General features: G+C 37.1%; 1 protein-coding gene across 23 annotated transcripts in view; it reads right to left on the reverse strand.

Annotated features, from left to right (window-relative positions):
- Nucleotides 1–22,851, reverse strand: part of MBNL1 (muscleblind like splicing regulator 1) — a 205,540-nt gene that overhangs the window by 140,786 nt on the left and 41,903 nt on the right. For 12 of the 23 annotated variants that reach the window (XR_006718634.1, XR_006718633.1, XR_006718636.1 and 9 more), the window contains exon 2: nt 9,143–10,178. The exons of 7 other annotated variants lie outside the window; for them this stretch is intronic. Coding sequence is in view for 12 of the 16 variants with exons in the window: in XM_045503211.1 (XP_045359167.1) it covers nt 9,143–9,316 (174 nt within the window). In the remaining 4 variants the exon portion in view is untranslated. Of the gene's footprint in view, nt 1–9,142; nt 10,179–10,398; nt 17,944–22,851 lie in introns of those variants that run through there. 4 more of the 23 variants (XM_045503216.1, XM_045503214.1, XM_045503210.1 and 1 more) reach the window with 2 other exon arrangements.

Here is a 22,851-nt window from a genome sequence, read left to right on the forward strand (position 1 = left end):
TCAGAGCCTGGAGCCTGCTTTGGATTCTGTGTCTCCCTCTCTCTCTGCCCCTCCCCACCCCTCTCTCTCTAAAATAAATAAACACTAAAAAAAAATTTTTTTTAAGTAATGTGGGGCTAAAATATAGGTGGTTCCCAACTGGCCAATGATGATCCAGGAACAGCAGTCCCAGTTTGGTAGCCCATGGCTGGGGGAACGCTCTTAATGGAGATTCTTCTATTCATCTCTTCCCACTTGAGGTCTGGGGGTTAGTAGTTGTGAGAGGGAAGGGAGGGGTAAAAGGAAAGATAAATCACCAGAGACATTTCTGTCTCCCTCCCCTTAGTTCCTTTTTCACAGACCCTCCAATTGCTGTGGAGAAGTTCCCCCTCCAAATTCCATCATCACTAACATACTGGTTTCCTTGTTAGCAATTAGCCCCTTAAGGACTTTTTCATATCTCTCCCAAAGTTTGACATAGAAGTGTTTCAATTATACTCCTTCTGGAATACTCGTCCCCAGACCTGCTATATGCCTTTCTTCTCATATCTGGGTCTTTATTGCTGATCCTTTCACTATACTCTGTGATAAAACAGCTAGAAAAAAATATATAATACATGTATTTTTTTTAGTTTTGATATTTTCACGATCCACCAATGCTACTAGTAATTATAAAGCAACAGTATCAAAACAACAGCTACCCTTTAGAAAATTTCAGGAGAGAAAGAGAAAGGGAAGTAGCTGGCCACTAACATTAAGTTCCACAGTGGACCAGACTCACAACCAACAAGCTGGGCATTTGAAAAGAAAACAAGTTGAGCTTTTAGGGTGGGCAGGGGGCGGGGGGGAAGGATTAGTTGGAAGACACTGACAAAGAAGTCTTCCCACCCTGAATAAACTTTGGACTATAGTTCCGCATCCCACACCATCTTTAGTCCCTATTGATTGTGAGCCACTGCCCTGCTGAAAGCCAGTCCTGGGGAACAGGAGCAGCCCAAATATGGAGCTGGGGAGCCTCCTGCACTGCCTTGCAGAAAGTGTCCCAGGAGTTTGGGGAAAACCATGTATCCTGCATGAGGCCCAAATGAATTTCTGGAGCACCAAACTGAAAACGTGAAACGTATCTTTCCCATTCAAACAGTTTGACAAGGCAGCTGAGGTCTTTGATACTGGTAGTACTTATGATGTCTGATAAGATGGCCCTCATAATGCTTCTGTGGAGCTTCCTGGGTTTTCTTAATAACCGTATTTTCCAGGCTACTCTTTGCACTGGACTATAACTGGAGCATCCTCTGGGTTACCTGGCTTCCCAGGGCTGGCCTGATCACTTAACGACATTGCTTCTATGGGGAAATGTTTTCTAAACAATGAAAACTTGGAATATGGCTTTTTAAAAATTTTTTGTATACATTGGGCGATGGCTATATAGTTTCTACAATGACGACTTATTTAAGATGATTAATTTAAAACCTTTCTCCTACATGACCACGTATTTGGAACATGTAATATTTGAAAGGTGGGGGCATCTGCTATCTTGTGCTAGCTTATACTCACTCATTGATCTGTTTTTTGACCTAAAATATAATTATTTTTGAGTATTTGCCATTTTAGGGTATATATTGTAAATCTGCCTTAAACATTAATTTTTATTCTTATGCACTCCTTTGTTGGATCCTTAGGGATATGGATATGTAAATTAAGAAGCAAAGTTTTACAGGAAAGTGGTCAAAAGTACAGGCTGTGAAATCAGGTTACCATGCTTGGAGTTCACATTTTACTAGCTGAGTGACCTTGTGCACATCACCTAACTTCTCTGTACCTTAGTGTGGTCACATGTAAAATCGTAGGAATATCAGTAACTGTCTCAAAAGAGTTTTCTGTGAGGACTAAATACTATGAAAAGATAAAAAGCACTGAAAATACTGACCAGCATATAGTAATTTTCAATATTACTTCATTTAATTTCATAGAGGAAGTAAAAATAAAATATATTTGTGGAAGAAGCAGAATTAGATAGTAGAGTAACTACAGATTCTTCTGTCAAATAAAATCACTTGAGACCTGTTCTTATGATATGCATTCCTGTTATAGTTCAGTTATAAATAACAATATATAAAAATATGTCTTGGCAAAGCAAAAATAAAAAATAATTTTCTTTTTCTATATAAGTAAAAATCAATCTATGTGTGATATGCCAGGTTTTATTGACTAAAAATATCATGACTTCAAAGGGCGGGGGGGGGGGGCGGGGGGAAGACAACTCTGGTTACCCAGGACAGTAGACTGATGATAGGTTTGCCAATATACGAATATATAAGTTTCTCTTCAGAGGTGGCCTCCCCTCAGCACCCCACCCCCCATACCTAGGTATTTTTCAGTGTGAGTTACTTGATTCCAGATTTTTTCTGGAAAAAAAAAAATTCTGTAACTCTTCCATCCCAGGGACTGCCCTCCTGAACGTCCATTCTCCCCTTCTACCTTATCCACCCAGAGGCACAATTTTAATCAGGACAATAGTAAAAGACTATAGTTCCCACAAAGGAGCAAAGGAAGAAAAAAGAGAGGAGGGGCAACCAAGAAACAGACTCTTAACTATAGAGAACAAACTGATGGCCACCCGATGGGGGAAGGGTGAGGGGACAGGTAAAATAGGTAAAGGGGATGAAGAGTACAGTTATTATGATGAGCATATAGAATTGTTGAATCACCATATTATACACCTGAAACAAATGTAACACGGTATGTTACCTGTACTGCAATTAAAATTTTAAATTTTAGTAAAAAAAAAAAAAAAAAAAAAAAAAAACCCTGACTATAGCTCCCAGCTATCCTTGCTACCAAAATCAGCCACTGAGAGACAAGAATAAGTCACTGGGAGAAGCTTGAGGGCCACTGTGCAAAGAAACCTAAGGAGGCTAAGCTGTGGTTTCCTTTGCCCTCACCTCTTTCTGCTTCCAGGAATGAAGATATGATGGCTGGTACTGTGTTGGACATCTTACAATTTTGAAATAATCCTAAGATTGGAACCCATGTGCTCCTCACAACTTAAGGGTAAAGACACCCCAGTTCTAGTGACTGGGGAGTCATCACATAGACTTGCACAACCAACTAAAAAATACACCCTTTATCTGTTTATGTCACACGCCGGGGAGGGAAAGGTGCCTCTGTTACTCAATGCTGGACACAATTCCTTAAAGACAAAATATCCAAGTAACTTCTCTGTAACTCCATAGAGAAATATAAAGAAGGATCAGACCCAACAGTTCTGAAGCTGGACCATTAGGACGCTGGAAAGAACCAGAGATAACACAAGGAGAATAAAAGCCAGAGACTGTCAAGGCCCAAAGGTATCCAAGAGACAGCCTTTCAATCAAATTATAATCCAGGAGGACTTGTAACTATCAGTATTTTTCAAAACCCAAGTTCTTATAATACAGAAGGTTTTATCTCAAACAACAAATCAGACTTTACTTCAAAGTGATAATCTTTCAACATGTGCCAAAAGAGAATGAATCATGCTGTAGGTAATGTGCATTTCAGGTTATTTGCAAGAGAAATATATATTAGATAAAAACTCTGTAGTTGTTTATTATAAATGACTATTAGAATAAGATATCCTCACCAGAATTACTCGTTTATAGTGCAATTCACAAGGAAATCACTATTCTAATAATTGATTATACTTTCAAACAGCTAAGTAATTCTAAGGAGCCTTTGCTTTTAGTTGCTTTTACCAAAGTTTCTGCATATTAACAACTATCATTAGTGCTAAATCAAAAACCATCTCTTTAGTTAATCCACTTCCACTGACTTAAAATTTTTGGCATGTTAACATAAAAAATTGGTCCCTTATCTAAAAGCATGGAATGTGTGTTTGCCAAAGTTAAAAAAAAAAAAAAACTCAAAATTTCCTCAATGTTATGTCTTGTAAGAAAATAAACTTTGTCTAAGACTGTGGGAAGGCAGATACATTGCTCAGTATGAAAGGTAACAGATTAGTGATGTTGATAGCTGAAATCCTCTACTTATCCTTGGCAAGGAAAATGACAGGATAAGCTTCCCAAACGAGGTCCCTAGGTGTCTGTGCTGGAGCTGAGAAACATTCAATTTCTCACCTCTCGCGTGAACTGTGAGTATGTCACACACATCCTGGATGGAAGATTTACCCATGCCACATGGACTGTTTTAAGTCCATCACAGCCTTATACCTGGAATTGTTTTGAGGCTATTTGTGGAGACTCAAAATTCTGCATTAGTTCAAAAATCTAAATTACAATCAAAGATTGAACTCAATTCTTAGTGCCACATTGCTTTAGGTTTAAATTGTTTGTCACACCTAGGAACTGAAGGAAGGTTTAACAAGAAAAAGAAAAATAGAAGCAGCATACCAAAATCTTATGAAAGGAAAAAAATAACTAGTTTTAGAATTAGTGCCTTAAAGTAGCATGACTCAAAACATGACTTGAAATTTGTCCAAGTTTAAAAATCTTAACTCATTTAAAAAACGTTTTCCTAAAAAAAATTCTAACTATAAGAATATAAATAGGTAAGTGAATAAAATTGTAAGCACTATCAAAGCAGCTATAGCTATTGAGAATTTCATTTAAAAAAAGATGCTTATCACCGTGCATTCACAGGGTAATCTTTACAAAGCTGTGAAGATTCTGCTCGGGGAATATAATTTGAACTCGTACATGATACGCATGGCTTCACACGTTATGCCTTATAGTTAGTTCATCTCCTAAGTTATAAGGGGAAACAAGATAGTCCTGTGTCAACCTGTCACTGAAAGACACACTGAATATGTACCTATAGAGTTACATGTATACATAATCATCCATCCAAGTTTTCACATCACATGGGAGATGCCATTAACAGAACAACAAACAGTAACAACAACAAAACGCTTGGTAAAAGTTACTCCAATTAGGAGCCTACTAAATCAAAGTTTTGATTCAAAATTTGCAAATATCTGAAATTTGTCTGAACTTCGCAAAAATCACTTTGGCAGGATTATCAAGTAAGCCAGTTTAAAAGATATGATGAAAAGACTACGCCAGGAACTTAGAGCAGCAGCAACACAGGCAGTTGGCACGCTGAAAATACACTGTGCTCACGATGGAGGACCTCCTAAAATATAACTATAAACACCTTCAGGACCACTTTATAATGTCCAGTTATGCCACCCTGTCCCTGTGTGACCAACTAGACACTTGATTTGCCTTACTGGCTCTAAATTTTCTAGTTGCTCATTTACCTGGATGTTTACGTATTTGTATATCTCCTAATAGCTGAATTCAATTATTCTGCTAGGTCGTTAGAGGCTCTTTAAATGTGTTCACTCAGGATCCTTGATTCCATGCTGCTCTGCAGTGGAATCTGACCCCTGATGTGTCTACAACAAATCTGATTGGCTGTGCTACCTGTATACACAAGCGTGTATAATAGTGAAATGAATCCTTAATTATCTTAAACAAAACTGCGTAATTTGATAAGAAAACAAGTGACTAAAGTTTTCAAAGGTAAAAAAAAAAAATGCTAGATTTTCAGAAAATAGACAGTAAATATAAAGGTTATATAGCCCTTCCTCCAACATCTGAAAAATGAACGGACATTTAAAAAAGAATAATTCAGTAAGCAATAGTCATTTTGAGTTGATCACATGGTGAAAACATATTTTTGTGATAGCATAAATTACTTGACATCACAATAAAATACATTCTGTAGAGTTTCTTTAAATCAACTACCTATATTTTAGTTGAGCCATTATTACTGAAGAAAATAGGTAACTTGCCAATTTACTGTTATTTGAATCATTTCTTAAATACAATATTCTAATGGCAGCTTGCAGGGCTGACATTTTTCTTTCAGTTTTTTTCTCTTTGGTATCCCTTTCACAAGTCATAAGGAAAAAAAAATCCTTTCCAGCATAAAATAATCTCTTTTCAAATGTTCAGGGTGTCTGAAATAGCCAAAACACTCAAATCTACAGTGTGTAAGCAATCTAATTCTCAATCTGAATATATTCTTAGACTGTTGTAAATTGTTGTTGCGAGTATAAAACCAAAATTAAGTTAGAACGATCAAGCGCTTAAAATATTGTTTAATTTATAAACTAACACACATTATTACAGCTTCTGCTCTCTTATTGTTACCATTCTATTCCCAACATACTTAATATATACATATATTCCTAATTATCATGTATTCTGACTTTACTTAGCAACACATCTATTATGACAAAGAATTCTGTTTTCACGTAGTAAATTTAATCTAATTACTTAAACTTTGAAATCAACAATACGCCACTGAAATACCATCAGCTAATTTTCTTCTATTACCTTTAGTAATATGCCAACTTATTTCTTTTGCATAAATACTGTCTTGAACTGCTCAACTTCTGTTTTTAATGAAACAAATTCTCCTCTTCTAAGTAGAAGTCTGCTATGGACGTAAGTCACCTGGGAGCCTGGCCAAAGTCTGAAACAGCACAGCTGAAGGGTACAGCCATTTCACAGGGTCCTCTCAGAGAGTATTTGGTTTGCTTTCCTAACTTGCTAAAAATAGTAGATTACACAGGCCACCTCCATCTCACGGCTCAAGAAGTCACAAAAGGCTGGACTATGGATTGTAGACATACATACAACACATTTTATTAAAGAAGTGAGAATATTACACGTTTTCTAAATTCCTTCCGTTTACTCTCCGAGACAACACAAATGATCTAGTGGTTATTGGCATGGAATTATGCTCCTAAGGCTTCCAAATTTCAGAACTTCAAGCACGAGTCATGGAGTTACCTTAACTGTTTTAAAATACGTTTTTGATCTATTTTAGTCACCAAATTGAATACAGCAAGACAGCTATCTAAAAGCCAGGACTCTAAATACTGTATTAAGAATCACAGAATGTGTTAGTTATAAATACATGTCTACCAAAGGTGGGTTTGGAAACATGAATACGTAATTACATATTCAAAATGTGTTAAATGAATTCTTAATATAGGCATTTCACTAACATTTCAGGAGCTATTGTTCCTGCTATGAACCTCCACACAAAGTTGTGTTTATGTTTTTCCTCTTGTTCAAATCAAAATATTTTACCAAGTTTTAGACACTATAAATTAAATATTAGTTTCTCATAGAAACAAAGAATGAGGACAAAGTTTGCATTGATTTGCTGCTATAATGCGTTCATTTCATAAGTAAATTTAAATCTTAAAATTACTTGCTATTAAAAAAAAAAAAAGTCCTTGATGTGGCAGTTGAATCTTGTTAACCACACAGCAATGCTGCCGTTTTACTCAAAGGGAGCCTGTTCTGTGTCCACAAGTGAGCAGCCACTAAAAAAATATTTTGAGATGGAAAAATAGCAACTGAATTTTAATGTTTCACAATGCTTCCAAATGCTGGGGAGGCAGGTCTTCTGTGAAACCACTCAATGTCACAGCCAAGTTTAATGTCCTTCATTTTGTAGCTACGAGTGCACCATCAACTGTCTGTAGGATTAAAAATTGGATTTACTAGTAATTGGGTCAAAACAGGGTTACTTATGGACACAGCTGGTTACCGACAAGGGTAATTAGCCCTTTGCCCCTCATTTTACGGGTCCCCGTCTCTAATTACACCTAAATTCAGTCAGCAGGAATTTAGGAATACATAGTCACAAAGGTACAAACCACTGTGCCCTTCATTGATGCCTTTCAAAGGAAAGAAAAAGGCCTCATGGTAATCTATAACTTCTGGCTTATTGATCTTTAGGACTATGACATTAACAATAATATAACACTATAAGATATCTTTGTTGTTGTGAATGCCTCCTTTGATATCCCACTCTGAAGATAATATCCTTGAGTCTTTGGTGAAAACTTTAGCAAAGTAAGCAGCCCAACTGAGCCAAGAAGCAATTAACTGCAATAGTCAACTCATAAGCTAACCCATATAACACATCAGGGTGAGTTATGAGTTAACGTTTGGGTTGACTATATCAGTTAATTCACCCATGTTATTAAAGAAAGCATTTTTATTACAATAGGAGGTTTTGTTTTGTTTGCAAAAGACAAGATGGATGTATGAAAGTTTTACTTCTCTACAGATGCAGAAATGATCGTGACTCCTCTCTCACGGGTTCAAAGAGTGAATTATACTGACACATTAGTATTCAAAGCCAATTCAATTAAACCAAGTAAGTAGAAAGTACCCAGGGATCTTCACATTTCTAGTCTTGACCTTGCATGTCAGAATAAGGATACAATATCATGCTACCTTTTAAAAAGCCCATTTTCAAACTTGACACCTGAACTACGAAGCAATGACATTTTTGAATGTCAAGATACACTAAAGTGGATCTCTCAGTACTATGGTGCCCACAAAAGCTTAACTTTTAACACTTCTAGCTGAGACAGTTACAAATGTTAAAATAATCAGGATCCAAAAAAAAATGAACTAAGTTATTTTACATTAGAATTTTACAAACTAAAACAAAACAAAACAAAACAAAACAAAACAAGCCTCCAAATAATACTACTTAAAAGTTTCCACTCATTTATAAAACTCAACATTCAACAAAGTTTATGCCTCAGATAGGGTACTATAGCAACAGCAGCAGAACCTTACTTCTATATTTTCCACAAAATGCATTGATTCTGGCTTTAAAATAATATGCTTATACAATAAAAAGGAGACCCATAATATTAAAATGTTAATATAAAAAGTCTCTCCAAGTTTTACTGCCAGGAAATCTGTTCTTTTACAAAGGTAACAGCAACTTTACAAACAAGGAAAAACAAATCATCTTCATTCAGCTATTGCCATGGCCTTGTATAGACCATGCATATGCTAACACACATATTTATCTACATTTACTATTCCTATAGACATCGACATTGCTATGACTAAGTTAAAAGTATGCAGACACTTTCTGTTTTAGAAAAACATCATTACATCAAAGGACTGATAAAGTTATTCATAACAAACAAAGTTTGGCCAGAGTTGGTGCCATTGCTTCTCAATAAAGTCCCCCACCCCAAAAGCATCCATAAGAAGACACCATAGAACTAAACTATTAACAAAGCAATCCATCATTCCAAACTCAGTGGACTATGCGTCCATATCCCCTTGATTCAATCATTGTGTATCCTTAAAATAATATAATATTTACTCACTTTCAATGAATCAAAGCAGGCGATTACTCGTCCATTTTCAACTTGGCAGCTTTTCGAAGGATGTGCAAATTTACATTCCGTGTCTGGCCGTGAGCAAGTCCCCCTTTGGAACTCTCTACATACTTCCAGTGTTAGCCATTTTGTGTCCCGAATTGGTGTGACACTAACAGCCATGTTTAGATTTTACAGGTAGTTAAATTTTGCAGTGAAACCAACAGACCCTGCCCCCCACAAAAAAATAAAAATAAAAATAAACCCAGCAACAACCAAAAAAAAAAAAAAAAAAAACACCAAAAAAAAAAAAAAACCTCAAAAAGCTGAACTGATAAGACTGTAAAAGGCTGATGAAAATGTCCCCTCCAAAATACTTTTTTCCCCACTCCCTGCTTTAAAAGTACATGGAAAACTGTGTTGTCAATATCAAGGAAAAGATCTCCCACTAGAAATTCACAGCATGAAACTGTTAATTCAAGAGGTTTTGGTTTACAGAGAAATACTAGAATCGTAAGTAGATGAACGTTTAAAAGTAGGGCCTCGGATCAGCCTTGTGCTCTCAGTAACCCCTTCCCAGTGCCAATTTGGAGCCCAAAATGCAAGCATGAAAACGTGGCAGACCCTTTGACACCGAATTTCCAAGCTGCTTTCAGCAAAGTTGTCTGAAAGGGAATCTCCTCACAGCTGAATTTGCAATGGAGTTTGGTGGTGCAATCGGTATTGATTAGTTTGGCATAGACAGATGCAGCAGTTTAGAGCAAATCGAGAAACTGATTTTTTTTTCCTCCTTGATTTCCTGGCAGAAGAGATCTGACTTTTTCAGCAAACTTTTCTTTTAAAACTAAAGCAGCCTAGGGCAATGCCAGATACTTAGAGCTTTTGTCTTGATTATAAGTAGAAATGGGGGTGTCTGGGCTAGAAGTGGAGGGTGGATGTGCTGTCGTCACAGTCTAGCTGGCAGCAAGCAAGGCAAAAGCAGAGACTGCTCTAGAAGCGGGTCCAAGCAGCAGAGACGTCAGGAAAGGCACTTCTTAGTACCAACCTGTAGAAAAAAGAGATAGGTTAAGATTTACTAAGTAGCACTTCACTGATGTCCTACAGTATCACAACCTTGCCATGTGCTACCAGACTAAGTAATATTCAAGTCAGCTTCTCTCTCTGTCTCTCTCTCTGTCTCTCTCTCTCTCTCTCTCTCTCTCTCTCTCTCTCTCACACACACACACACACACACACACACACACACACACACACACAATACTTACAGTGAGGCATATTGCAGCCAGCCATCGTAGATTTATTAAAAAAAGGGGCCGTTTCCCCTTGTGAAGCAATGCATGATAGAGAGATAACCAATCACAGATAGTGTTGCAGCAATATTCTGGGCAGAAAGCCAATAGTGTGGGTTGTCTTATGAAAGGTCGCGCCTGTCAGACGTTCATTACTATGCTATAAGCACAGAAAATGTCCATCAGATGTGACTTATTCCACTGCAAGAGGACGAGCATGTGGGTTTTGAATTTACCCAACATGCAGTTAGTGGACTAAACCATGTTAGTTTCCAAACAGCTTCCAAGACAAGTCCAAGCACTTGAAGATCATCGCCGGGGAATAAAAAGCAAGGTTTAAAAATTGCAGCTGACTTCCAAGCTGCTTTTCCCTCCGGCTCTGCGCAGGGACGGGCACTGAACAGCCTGCTCCTGCTGTCCTGACACGTGAATAAAAAAGGAAAGGGGTGTTTACAAATGGTACATTCTCCTGACCTATCCAATTCACTTCCTTCTAAAGCCCAAGTCCTGCCCCTCCACTGAAAGCAGCACTCATACTGTAAAACTATTCCATTCAGCCGGCAGACACTTTGTCAATATATCACAGGCGGGCGAGATAGGAACAAAAGCATCCTTTATTTGAACATTTTTTAAGCAGAAGCTGAGGTCATGTGGGGGAAAAAAGGAGTGTAGTGTTGTCAGTGTGTCTGGCAAATGTGAAGTCAACCTCAGGGGGGAGAGTGATTCCATCGCAGAAACATTAAATATTAAGTGAGCAATTTGATTTGGGCAGCATGATGTACTTCAGAGGTACGGAGGAAGCCAGAGGTTGGGGGCTGGGGGATCCCCTGTTGCCTAATGATCTATGAACTGGGAAGTACAAGACTGCTCGTTATAGCAGGGTATTTTTGCTTTTAACAACTTACTTTCTTTTTCAGTCAGGATGGAAAAACTTTCAGAAAATGCTTAGTAGTTATAGAAACAAAAGTACACGTTTCTTTTGAGTGTTACCAACAAAGGAAACAAAGCTTTAATAACTCCAAAAGTTTCACACTCCAAAGAGGCAATGGCACAATATAATAAATAGTGTTTGATCACACTTACTTCTTCAAAGGCCAAATACGGTCAATTGGAAACTGGAATACAGAATATGAATGTAGAAACGTAGAACATATATATAGACAGATAGATATCTAGCAGAATTTTTAAAAATTTATTTTAGGATTAATACAGCCACTCTTAATACTAATTAAAAAAAAAAAAAAAAACAGATACCAGGTAGGTGAAATACTGTATAGTAAGACTACAACTTTTGAGAAAAGTTCTAAAGAACCAACTCATACCAATGCTCAAGAAGTACTTTTGTTTTCAAAAAACTTTCTGGTTCTAATTTCTGGTTGTAGAAAAACAAAGTTGAGTCAGTCGTAAACTCAAAGGTTCACCCACCCTTCTGGATCTTTGCTCCACATTCAGAATTTCTCAACTATTTTGTACCTTCAGCATGTACCCATCTGTGGTCAACAACCCCTGTTGTCTTTCTTGCTAAAATTTTCAAGCACTTCACCTGCAACCATACACCTCCTTTGGAAGCCAGCTAAGAGATCGCTTCCTCGAAGAAACTTCCAAAATGTCGCTTTATCCATCCCTGCCCACTCATCATTAACATGTCTTTTCTGAATTACTTTGGCATCCCTATACAGTGTGTTGTTTGCTTATATGTAGGGCCCATGAAACTATATGTTTCCCCAAACAAAAATAAACCCACTCACCTCATAACCCCAATGCCCAGCACAGGGATGGAAAATGTATGGAGCTCCATAACTTGGGTAATTAAAGGACTGATTACTATATCTGTACTGGAATGACCTCTAGGGCACAAAAATATGCAAACACATGCATGAACAACCATATGAACCACACATGAACACAAACACACACCTGAAAACACACACACACACCCATCAGTGTCTCTATCAATTACTATATCCCAGGGTCACTTAGACCCTCCTGCTGTCTAGGAATCCTCCCCCAGCCCTGGACAGCTCCCTCTGACATTCCACAGGACAGCTTTTTGAAAACTTCAACACTTTCAAGCCCCTTCTCTTCCATATTCTGCTAACAGCAGACAATGATCTTCCGTGAAACAAATATTTCATAGTCAAAACAGGAGCCCTTAGGCATGAACTCCCTGTCACCTTCCTGCCACCCATTTTTACACTATCTTTCTGCATCTTTCTTTTGGTCTCCGAGTTGTCCTTCCCCTTGCACACGGTCAGGCTTCCACCTTCACTCGTTCCTTCGCAAAACATCTTTCTCTTCACATTCCTTCTTCTACCTTCGAATGACCTGCCTTACCTCAACTCTTTCTCTCGGTCCTCAACATGCTGAAGTAGCTCCAAAATAGAAGAGGCGGCAGGGAAGGAGAAAGGGACCCCGCCTAGCTATGCATCCTCCCCTCCCTAATACTCTTAATCAGCTGTTCCCAGACCAAGGGCTAAAGAGCCATCTACACATGCCGTTCTTCTGCTTCTTCCGTTTTGAATCTGTATCACTGTGACCTCCACACTCATTACTTTACTGTTAAGCAATGGCCGACAAAACTCCAACTGAAGCCAAATCCAAAGACTATGCTAGTCTTTATCTTTACTTGACCTCCACCAGCTCCCTGTTAAAGGTTTCCCCTCGTCTTGAACTGACACATTCTGTCCTTTTGGTTTCTCTCACTGCTGCCCCTCTAGTATCTTCCCACATAGAAAGGAGCTGCCAGGACCTGGGGAAGGTTCTTGGCACATGCCATGCTGTTGTGGGCTCCTGGGACTTGTTACGTGCTAGCCCTTTGTTTGGTTTGACACGTACGTCCTCACCCCTTCAACCTGGTAAATCTCTTCTCCCTGTTTAAGCTGCTATTCAAATATCACCTTCTAAGGCTGGGCCAGTTATGCCAAACATTGTTCCATCTCAGGATATTCTCAGTACTTTTTATCTCCTGGTGCTTTTACTCCCAAAGTTATAAATTCCCTGACAACAGGATCTATTGCCATTTTTTTTAATCCCAGTTCCTGGAATATAATAGTTGTGTTTAAAATATTTGATAAATGAATATTTTATTCAAATTGACAGAATAGACATGTATATAAAGGACATGTTCCTAACAGCAAGGAAATATTTCGTCATAATCTATGGGGACCAAACAACATGAGAAAGGATAATGGTACCCTCAGAAATACCTTCGCTGGTTGGTGGTTATGTCTAAAGACAACCACAGAATCAATTTCTAAAGTTGATTATTTTTCCTTTTTGATATGTTACAGGCTTAATCTCACTCAAGCATAAAATATCCTTTAATTAAAATGTTTGCAAATGGGTATTCTGGATATTTTTATTTTCTGTAGCAGAGATACTCTAGTCACTTCAAAAAGGGTTATCAACAGAATTACAGATATATACGTATTGGTAAACTGAAAATACTACTTACTTGTAAAATATATAGGCAAATGTGATAATCAAAGTGTTTATAGTTATCTAGGCACAGAGCCCGAGCAATCAAAATGGACACCAACCTTTATGCATTATTAGTGTAGCTGCACCTGCCAATGTGGGTTCCAGTCCTTGATACAGACCACCAGGGAGTAATGACCTGAGATTATACCTAAATTGCTGATATCAGATTATGGTCTTGTACTCTTTCTCTTTATTCAAACAGAACGGTTTCAGGGAAGACTGGAAATCTTCATAATTGAAGGTTTTGGTAAACTAAGAGGGTATAGGATTTGGATCAATACTAAATTTCCAAAACACTGTTTCAACTAATAATGGATTTTTATTCTAGAGAGAGAGACAATGTTTAAAAGTATGTGGGTAATGTCCAGATTGTGAGAATTATTACAAACATGTTTGCTCTAAAAATGTGTTGTTTGTAAATAATTACTGAAGAAAATATTTCTCCGTTAAAGATATTAACTAACAGATAAATTGCTTCTGAGGTAAATTTCTGACCTATATTTTGACATATTATAATAAACTTCCCTGAACAACAACAACAACAAAAAAAAGATGGAGAATAGTTTTACTGTAAGAATCAAACTTTTTAAAAACCTACATAATAAGCCCTCTTTTACCAAATAATCAAATTCCTAACACTAAAGAGCTCCTCATTATGCAACACGTCCTACAAATAAGTATATTCTGCCATAAGAACCAAGAACAGTGCACTCTCCTTGAGTGATTATCAGAAATCACGTATACTTTCTACTTTAAGTTATGAACGGGGAAATAGAATAGAAAGGAAAAGAAGAAAATATAAAGATAGAGGAAAGGAAGCTAAGAAAAGGACCAAGGATAAAGTAAAAAAGTGTGGGAAATTAGTAATAATGAATCTCACAGCAACTGATGCATATTAGCATGAAAACTGACAGCGGATGGCTTCATATAAATATCTATTTAAGGGTTGCATACATACTGCAATAGAGGATAAGCAGACACTTACAAGGCAGGAGTATGAAATTCTGTTTTGGAGAACTGGATGGCCTCTATGAGCATGGTTAAATTTCTTAGTCATATATGTGTAACAATCATTTCAGTTCTTCTGAACCAAATATAGGCACTTTGGTCCTACTGCATCCCAGAGTAGTTAGCTGGGAATCTGGGGGACTTTTTTCATAAGCTTTTGATTTTGAAACAGCTTACATATTGAGGAAGTTAACAGAGTAATTACTTGAGGGTTTGTTTTTTTTTTTTTTTTTATTTACTAAGACAGCTTTAATCTAACTGGAAAAGATAGCCAACTTCATCATCTAATGTTCGAAGGTGACAAGAAGTGGCCCCTTGCCCCAAACCATAACTCCCCACCCACCCCCACCCCAGGATCACTGATGTCAACAAGTCCATAATTAGCAATGCATTACTTCAGGGAATTAACTCCTGGTACAATTTTGCCCAGGGCTTGCCCCAAATATGAACAGAGATTTCAGTATACAAACCAACTAATCACTTCAGGAAGCTGTACAGCCATTTCTCTACTCATTAAGGTACTAAATAGAGTAACAAGGCCATTAAGTTATTACATGGGGAAAACTATGGTCTGAATGGGTTAATGCAGTCTTCAGCAGTATTCAACTCCATATAACAAAAAGCTGAGATCAGTGTTTCTCAGCAAGGGGTAAGCACAGAACTGGTAGCACCCATGGCAATTTTAAGTGATGCAGAAACAACATAATTTTAATAGATGCATCAGAATGCAAAAACTAGTTCATGAGCCTGTGATTACATGCATATCATAACTTAGAAAGAAGCTAACATTTAATATAGTAATTTACGAGACTATTATAAAAAAAAGCTGAAGTAAATATATTGACAACATCATGAAAGAGATACGCAAATAACTGAAGTTTTAGAAACACTGCCAAGAAAAAAGGTAACTTTCAACCACACATCCTCTGGAATGGCATGCCTACTGTCAAGATGGTCTGCCGGTCTGACATTGCACGGGCTTAGGGTCACAAAGAAAGGGAAGTTTACTAACTCAAATAAGTCATCTACTGTCTGTCAAAGCATTCCTTTAAAATTCTAGTGGGCTCGGGGTACCTGGGTGGCTCAGGCAGCTGAGCGTGGAACTTTTGACTTCACTCAGGTCATGATCCCAGGGTCATGGGAACAAGCCCAGTGTCAAGCTCTAAGCTGGGCGTAGTGCCTGCCTAAGATTCTTTCCCTGTCTTCCCTCTGCCCCCTCCCTGCTAGTGCACAGGTGCACCTTCCCTCTCTCTCCCTCCCTACCTCCCTCTCTCTCTCTCTCTCTTCCCCTCTCAAAAATAAATACACAAATAAAATTCCAATAGGCTCAATTCCCTAATCATCAAGTGGTCCCTTACCAGAAGGATAATGAAGGAGCGCTGGTTAGGAAACACACTATTGCCAAAGATTAGAATTTCAAAAGCAACTCGCTAAACTGCCTCAAATTAGGAAATGATTATTGTCCCTTCTGCATTTTATATATAAGACCACCAAATAAAACAGGAAGCCTCTGTGCAATTAAAAAGCAAACTTTGACTCGATTCCCATTTCAGGCAACATTTTTAAAAAAATGAAAAGGCTTAAGATCATCAGAAGATAAATATTACAACAGTGGGCTGTACTTTGTGTACATGGTCACTAGCTTCGTACCTAATTAGATCCTCATCCAGTCCTTACTACAAAGTTACCTTCCTGGAAGCTTTTGCAGCCACTATCAATTTAAGTCACTATCAAAACTTCCCTGCTTCTCAACACAAGCCCAGACTTGCCAGATCTTTGCCTTGCTTTATTTTTCTTCATAGCACTTGTTAGTATTTGGTGTAATATTACGTGCCTATCTTTCTATTTGCTCATCTTCTACCTTTGCATTAAAAGCTAAGCTCCATGAGAGCAGGCAGTTGTCAAGCCAGTCCTCCCCTAAATAGCCGGCACCAAAACAGTGCCTGGCTCAGAAGCCAGCAACCTACCGGGACACTAGTTTACAACTATGATCTACAAAGTTACAATGCCCATTTGATACATTGGCAATGTTACCTTTATAACTGAATGAAACCAGCTTCAAACTCCACACACTGGAAAGAAAACATCAGGCAGTGAAGTTAACACAAAACTGTATTCATATACCTCCTCAATTATGAACTTGATGGAAGATTTTCTCACCCCACAGAATAATCTGAAACAGTTACATGTGGCTTTGCAAATTTAAAACACCTAAATAATTTATCTGTGAATTTCTGACAGAATCAGTTTTTAGTTCTGGCAAAAGAAGAGAAAATCTGCATTTTGTTCCTGATGATATTCAAACAGGCAGTCTTTTAACATTTCCCTCTATTCTACAAGAAAGTGTAATGACATAACACTACAAATGCCTCTCTACGGTTCTTCAGGAAAAAACACTAAGCCTATTTAGTGTTTTGCTTACTCTACATATCACACAAAGAAGTCATCTTGTTAGCCTTAGGTAGTCATTTCTGATCTGTCCCTATCATTTAATATCTCAAAATAATAAACAGGAAATCAGAACACAAACTACAAGAAAATTAATAATGCTGGTATGTGCTCAGGAGCTAAACAGTAGAAAAAACAAATCTTACCATCCTGGCAATTTTCAGGAAGAATGGTACATTGACTCAACTGGAATCTATCAATGTGAAATTAACCTGACAAAACTGGGAATGCCAAAAACTGATATTGTTATTCCCCCTGTAATGCCGTAATTACAAACTTTAATTCTAAAGTTTATTCAGATGAGTTATGTTTATCTGACATAGTAACTGCGGGCCAAAATCTTAGTTTTAAATTTTTAACATCTTTTGAGTAACATCACCTAGCTTCTTAAAAGACTGGTGGTACCTCTGCCTAAGACATTTTTAAATGTGACCTTCACTGCATGAGAAATGGTAGCCAATTCATCTATAGGGTGCCCTAACAGTGTTACTGCACAACTCAAAACTAACTATGAAGGTGATTAAGGAGAAAGCTGAGGAAATACCTCCCATGGCGCCCTGTACATCAGTGACAATTGCTGCGTGTGCACCTCCTCGTCCTACTGTCCCAACCTTCCTTGCAGGGCAAAACTCATTCTTACAACTGGTGGCCATTAAGGTCTTCTCTATAATTAACCCGCGCCTGTTTTCCATTTGAGCAAGCTCAATTATTTCAGCTAAATTATAAAATCAACATGAGAAGAAATGATAAATTGCATACACACACACACGCACACACACATACATATATATATATACATATATATGTATATATATATGTGTGTGTGTGTATATATATATATATATATATATATATATATATATATATATGGAGTGTTGGTTAGGATAGACACTATTGCCCAAGATTAGGATTCCAAAAGCAATTCGCTACACTACACCCTAATAAGGAAAAAAAAGGATTGTATACACACACACACACATACACACACACACACACACACACAGAGGGAGAGAGGGGGAGAGAGAATATATATACATAGAGACAGAGAGAGAGAGAGAGAGAGAGTGTATATATATATGTGTGTGTGTGTGTGTGTATATATATATATATATATATATATATATATATATATATATGGAGAGACAGAGATAAAGAGAGAACCAAAAATAAACTATACCTATTAGAACCCTTAATCATAGTTGTCACACTTTCCAGAATTTTTAAAATCTTAATGTGGCAATAGCTCTCAATACTACCAAGTATATCTGAGTACAAAAGCTTCACCTTAGCAGATAAATCTTGAATTTCCAGGTAAACCTAACATAGTGGCCTCAATCCGGGAAATTTCACTGACTTATTTCTACTGAAGATTACCCAAAATACGTTGCTTAATTATTAATCATTCTGAGAAAATTAAATAAAATGTATGTTTATAGAGACATCTAAAATAATTATTCTTCAGACTATAATGAATGAAACCAATTATAAATATAGTCTGGTGTTACATGAGTGTATCCAATTAAATGAATTACCGGACTTCTCATGACACAACACAATACATAAATATCTCCTTTCTATTTCATCAGCAAAACTCCCTATGATTTTATGAATGTATCTCTTATTGCAAAGTTTGCAAATACTCAAGCCATAAAGGTTTAATATTATCATCCTATGGATATTTCTATTGATTTCTATTGACCTTAAAAATTGCCTTGTATACAAATAATCTCAAGTTTACTCTTGATATACCAATGTTAAATGCATTTATTCTGAGTAACAATAAAATATTAGAATCTGTTTAACTTGAGCTTTTTTTAAAAAAATCACAAATTCACACACACTAACATACAGATAAGAATTGTATTTGCCTTAATTAATAGGGAGTCAAGATCCAGTTGTTTTTCCCTGATTTAAAGGAGGAAGACATGTGACAAAACAGGTTTATGCACTGACAACTCATATTTTCACTGCAATGTAGCTTAAGTATCATTTGAGAAAGGTTCCATATAACTTACAACCTTGACTAGGTCTGAGATAAGCATAACCACAAATTATGTTCATATTACTGTGATGGCTATGCAATAATCCAGAGCTTCATACTGTATTTTGTAGAAGCCTAGAATTCCAAAGGCAGCTCCATAGTTCTTTAAAAGAGACGGGTAATAGGCAGGCATATTTTGTTCATGCCTATCTCAACATTTTTCATAAGGCTTCATTTACAAAATCTTTTATTTGAATGTAGGTGACACACAACATTACATGAGTTTCAAATGTACAACATAGTGATTCGACAAGTTTATACATCATACTATGTTCACCAAAGCATAGCTACCATCTGTCACCATACAATGCTATCATATCACTGACTGTATTCCCTATACTTTTATTCCCATGAATTACTCATTCCTTAACTGGCAGCCTGTATCTCCCACTCCCATTTACCCATTTGGCCCATCTTCCTACTCCCTCCCCTTGAGCAACCATCAGTTTGTTCTCTGTATTTATAGGTCTGATACTGCTTTTTGTTTGTTTATTCATTTGTTTTCTTAGATTCCACATGTGAGTGAAATCATATGGTATTTGTCTTTCTCAGTCTGACTTACTTCACATAGGATAGTAACATCCCTCTAAGGTCCATCCATGTTGCTGCAAATGGCAAAGCCTCATCCTTTTTATGGCCTTGTAATATTCCAGTGTGTGTGTGTGTGTGTGTGTGTGTGTGTGTGTACGCACCCATGTGCGCAAACATATATATGTGTATAAATACACCAACTTTTGTAAAAAAGAGAAACACACTGAGAACCTAGAAATCTGAAAACATAAGGTTAGCTGGATAAGAAGGTAATTTGTTTCTATGATATCTGCTTTTACATCTATATATACATTGCTTACCACACCTCTGTGTCACTCAATGTCCTTGAATTTGTAACATATTTAAGAACTTAAATCTCATTACATATGCATCAAATGATAACGCAGACCTAGAATCTCTTGAGTCACTCACTCACAGGAACTTTTGCAGACATACATGAAAATGTCATGTCCTCGTGGAATTGACATTCAGAAAGAGATGTCCAATAAAGTAAAAACATATCGTGTGTTGTGATTAGGACTATGAAAATCAAGGATTGTCATTTTAGAACTGTAAAGACTGAGGAGAAAATTAAAATTTGAACCAGATACTGTTTAAATTTTGAGCCTCTTTTCTCCCTCCATACCTAACTTCCATACCTCTAGTGACTACAATAATCTAAATTATTTCAAAGTCATATAACAATTTGCACTCATAACTATGGCTCTGCTTTTTTTTGACATACTGAGACGTATGGTATAAATTATAAGGCTATTCTCCATATAGAGATAGATGTTACTAAATAATGGAAGAGATAGTAAAATACAAATTAAAATGGTGTACAAAAATCTCTAGCAAGTAATTTACATGAATCATATACATCAAGTCTGTCTTCCCTCCCTCCCTTCCTTCCTTCCATTGATTTTAGACATTGCTAAATGAATGCATTTTCAATTGTAATAAATTTAAACCATACAGAAGGGTTTTATTGAAAGTCCAACTGAATTCCCCCCCACCTTGCTCCGTTGCCAAATCAGACCCCCTACTATCCCAAAGGTAACCACTATTATTGGTATGGTATACCTAGTCCTTCATGCATTCACATACAGACATACACATCTACACACACACACACACACACACACACACACACACACACTCATACAGTTTATCATTTTTACAGAAGTAATACATACTAAGCATATTGTTCTGAGGCTTGCTTTCCATGATATATGATAATGACTTTTCTTTGTCAACACACTCGTCAATGTAAATACTTTTTAACAACTATGTACTGCTCCACTCTATGTCCATTCTTTAATAGCAGCCACCTAAGTTAATGCTCATTTTTCACAAGCAATGCTGCAATGTATGTATAAAGCTATTCTTAGGTTTTGAGTGGCTTTAATAACATACTTAGAACATAATGTATATGCATATATTAACTCTGAAAAACAAATTCCGTCCAAGAAAACGTTTCCCAGTATGTACTTATACCAACAACGAACATTGCTTTTCTATATTGCTTACTCCCTAAATCTAGTCCTTAAAAAGATACAATCCCTAAATCTAGATTGTAAATTTCTATAGTGGGAATAGAGGAAAGGTATGACTGGTCTTTTCTCCTACAAATAGAACTTAAAGCCTTGTCTTTTTATTTTGCAAAATATTTCCAACTGTTAGCCCTTCGATGGCAGCTAATCAATGAGACATTTGTAAAATCAGTTTTTCAACTCCCATTATTTCAAAATAAACCATTGTTTCATTCCTAAAACAATTATAATGTTTATATTTTGCAATTATTTGCTAAAGAACAAGGACTGGGAGTCTGAATGTTTGGGTTGACAGGAGTATCGAAACGGACAATATATACTTTACCACTCTTTTCTTATTAATAGAAACAAACGTTTAGTTAGAAGAGTCTGCAAGGCATGTTATATTTGGACAATCACTGACAGCACAATGTCATGTGATTAAGGGAATGCTTTTTGTTTTTTTTACACATTATTTCTACAAATGTCAGAAATATCCTGCTCCCCCCTCTCCTTTTTTAGACACGAACTGACTAAAGGAAATGGTTTCTGACAACTTCTATAAATAAGGCAAGGCATTATCAAACTAGCTAAGGCACAATAGAACTCTGGTGAACTCATGTAGGCCTAAACACAGTTTCCCGTGTGGTCATTTCCCCAAAGGTTGGCACGCCTCATGTAGTAATTTCTGACCCTGGATCAGACTGTTCTCCTGATGTGCCACGACCATGCAATTAAAACGAACAAGGTAAGTATATACTCCTGCATGATTTTGCCAATGGACAAAGGTCCTGTTAGATAATCAAACATTCTCCCCTCACTTTGCCTTCCTCAAACTTCCCCAGTTGTTAAATAACAGCTTCCACGATAAAGAAGATGTAAGATGGCTCGCTGGCAAAATGTAGGCATTTCCAGTGCTTTTATTCTTTTAACAATGTGATTTTACCACGTTGTCAGAGTATACATAATTGTCACGCTTCTCATATGAGATCAAAGATTTTATTGTTAGGATTGTGTACTTTCGAAAAGAGCATATGTACTGAACACACTATCAACAAGCTAATGTGGCAGCTGAGGTTTGGTTCCTTTGCTAAATAGAAAAAGGACACCCGTTTCTTAGGTACTTTAATTGCCCATAAGGTTCTGTACATCCCAAAAAAAGCTGTAACACATGAGGAAATCTGAAGAGCCAACTACACCCTTCTAATAAGACCGTGATTAAAGTTGCATGTGTTTCTGTCAGCAGCCTATGCACTTAAAAAGCAATGACCACCTTTCCATGGGAAAGCACAAGGCACTGACAGCTGCTAATAAACTCAGAACCGCCAACATTTGTTACCAGCAACACCTTCTTTTCCTGGGATTCTGATGCTCCAGAAAGATTCACTA

The sequence above is a fragment of the Leopardus geoffroyi genome, chromosome C2 (assembly GCF_018350155.1).
Source record: "Leopardus geoffroyi isolate Oge1 chromosome C2, O.geoffroyi_Oge1_pat1.0, whole genome shotgun sequence".
In the NCBI taxonomy this organism is placed as follows: Eukaryota; Metazoa; Chordata; class Mammalia; order Carnivora; family Felidae; genus Leopardus; species Leopardus geoffroyi.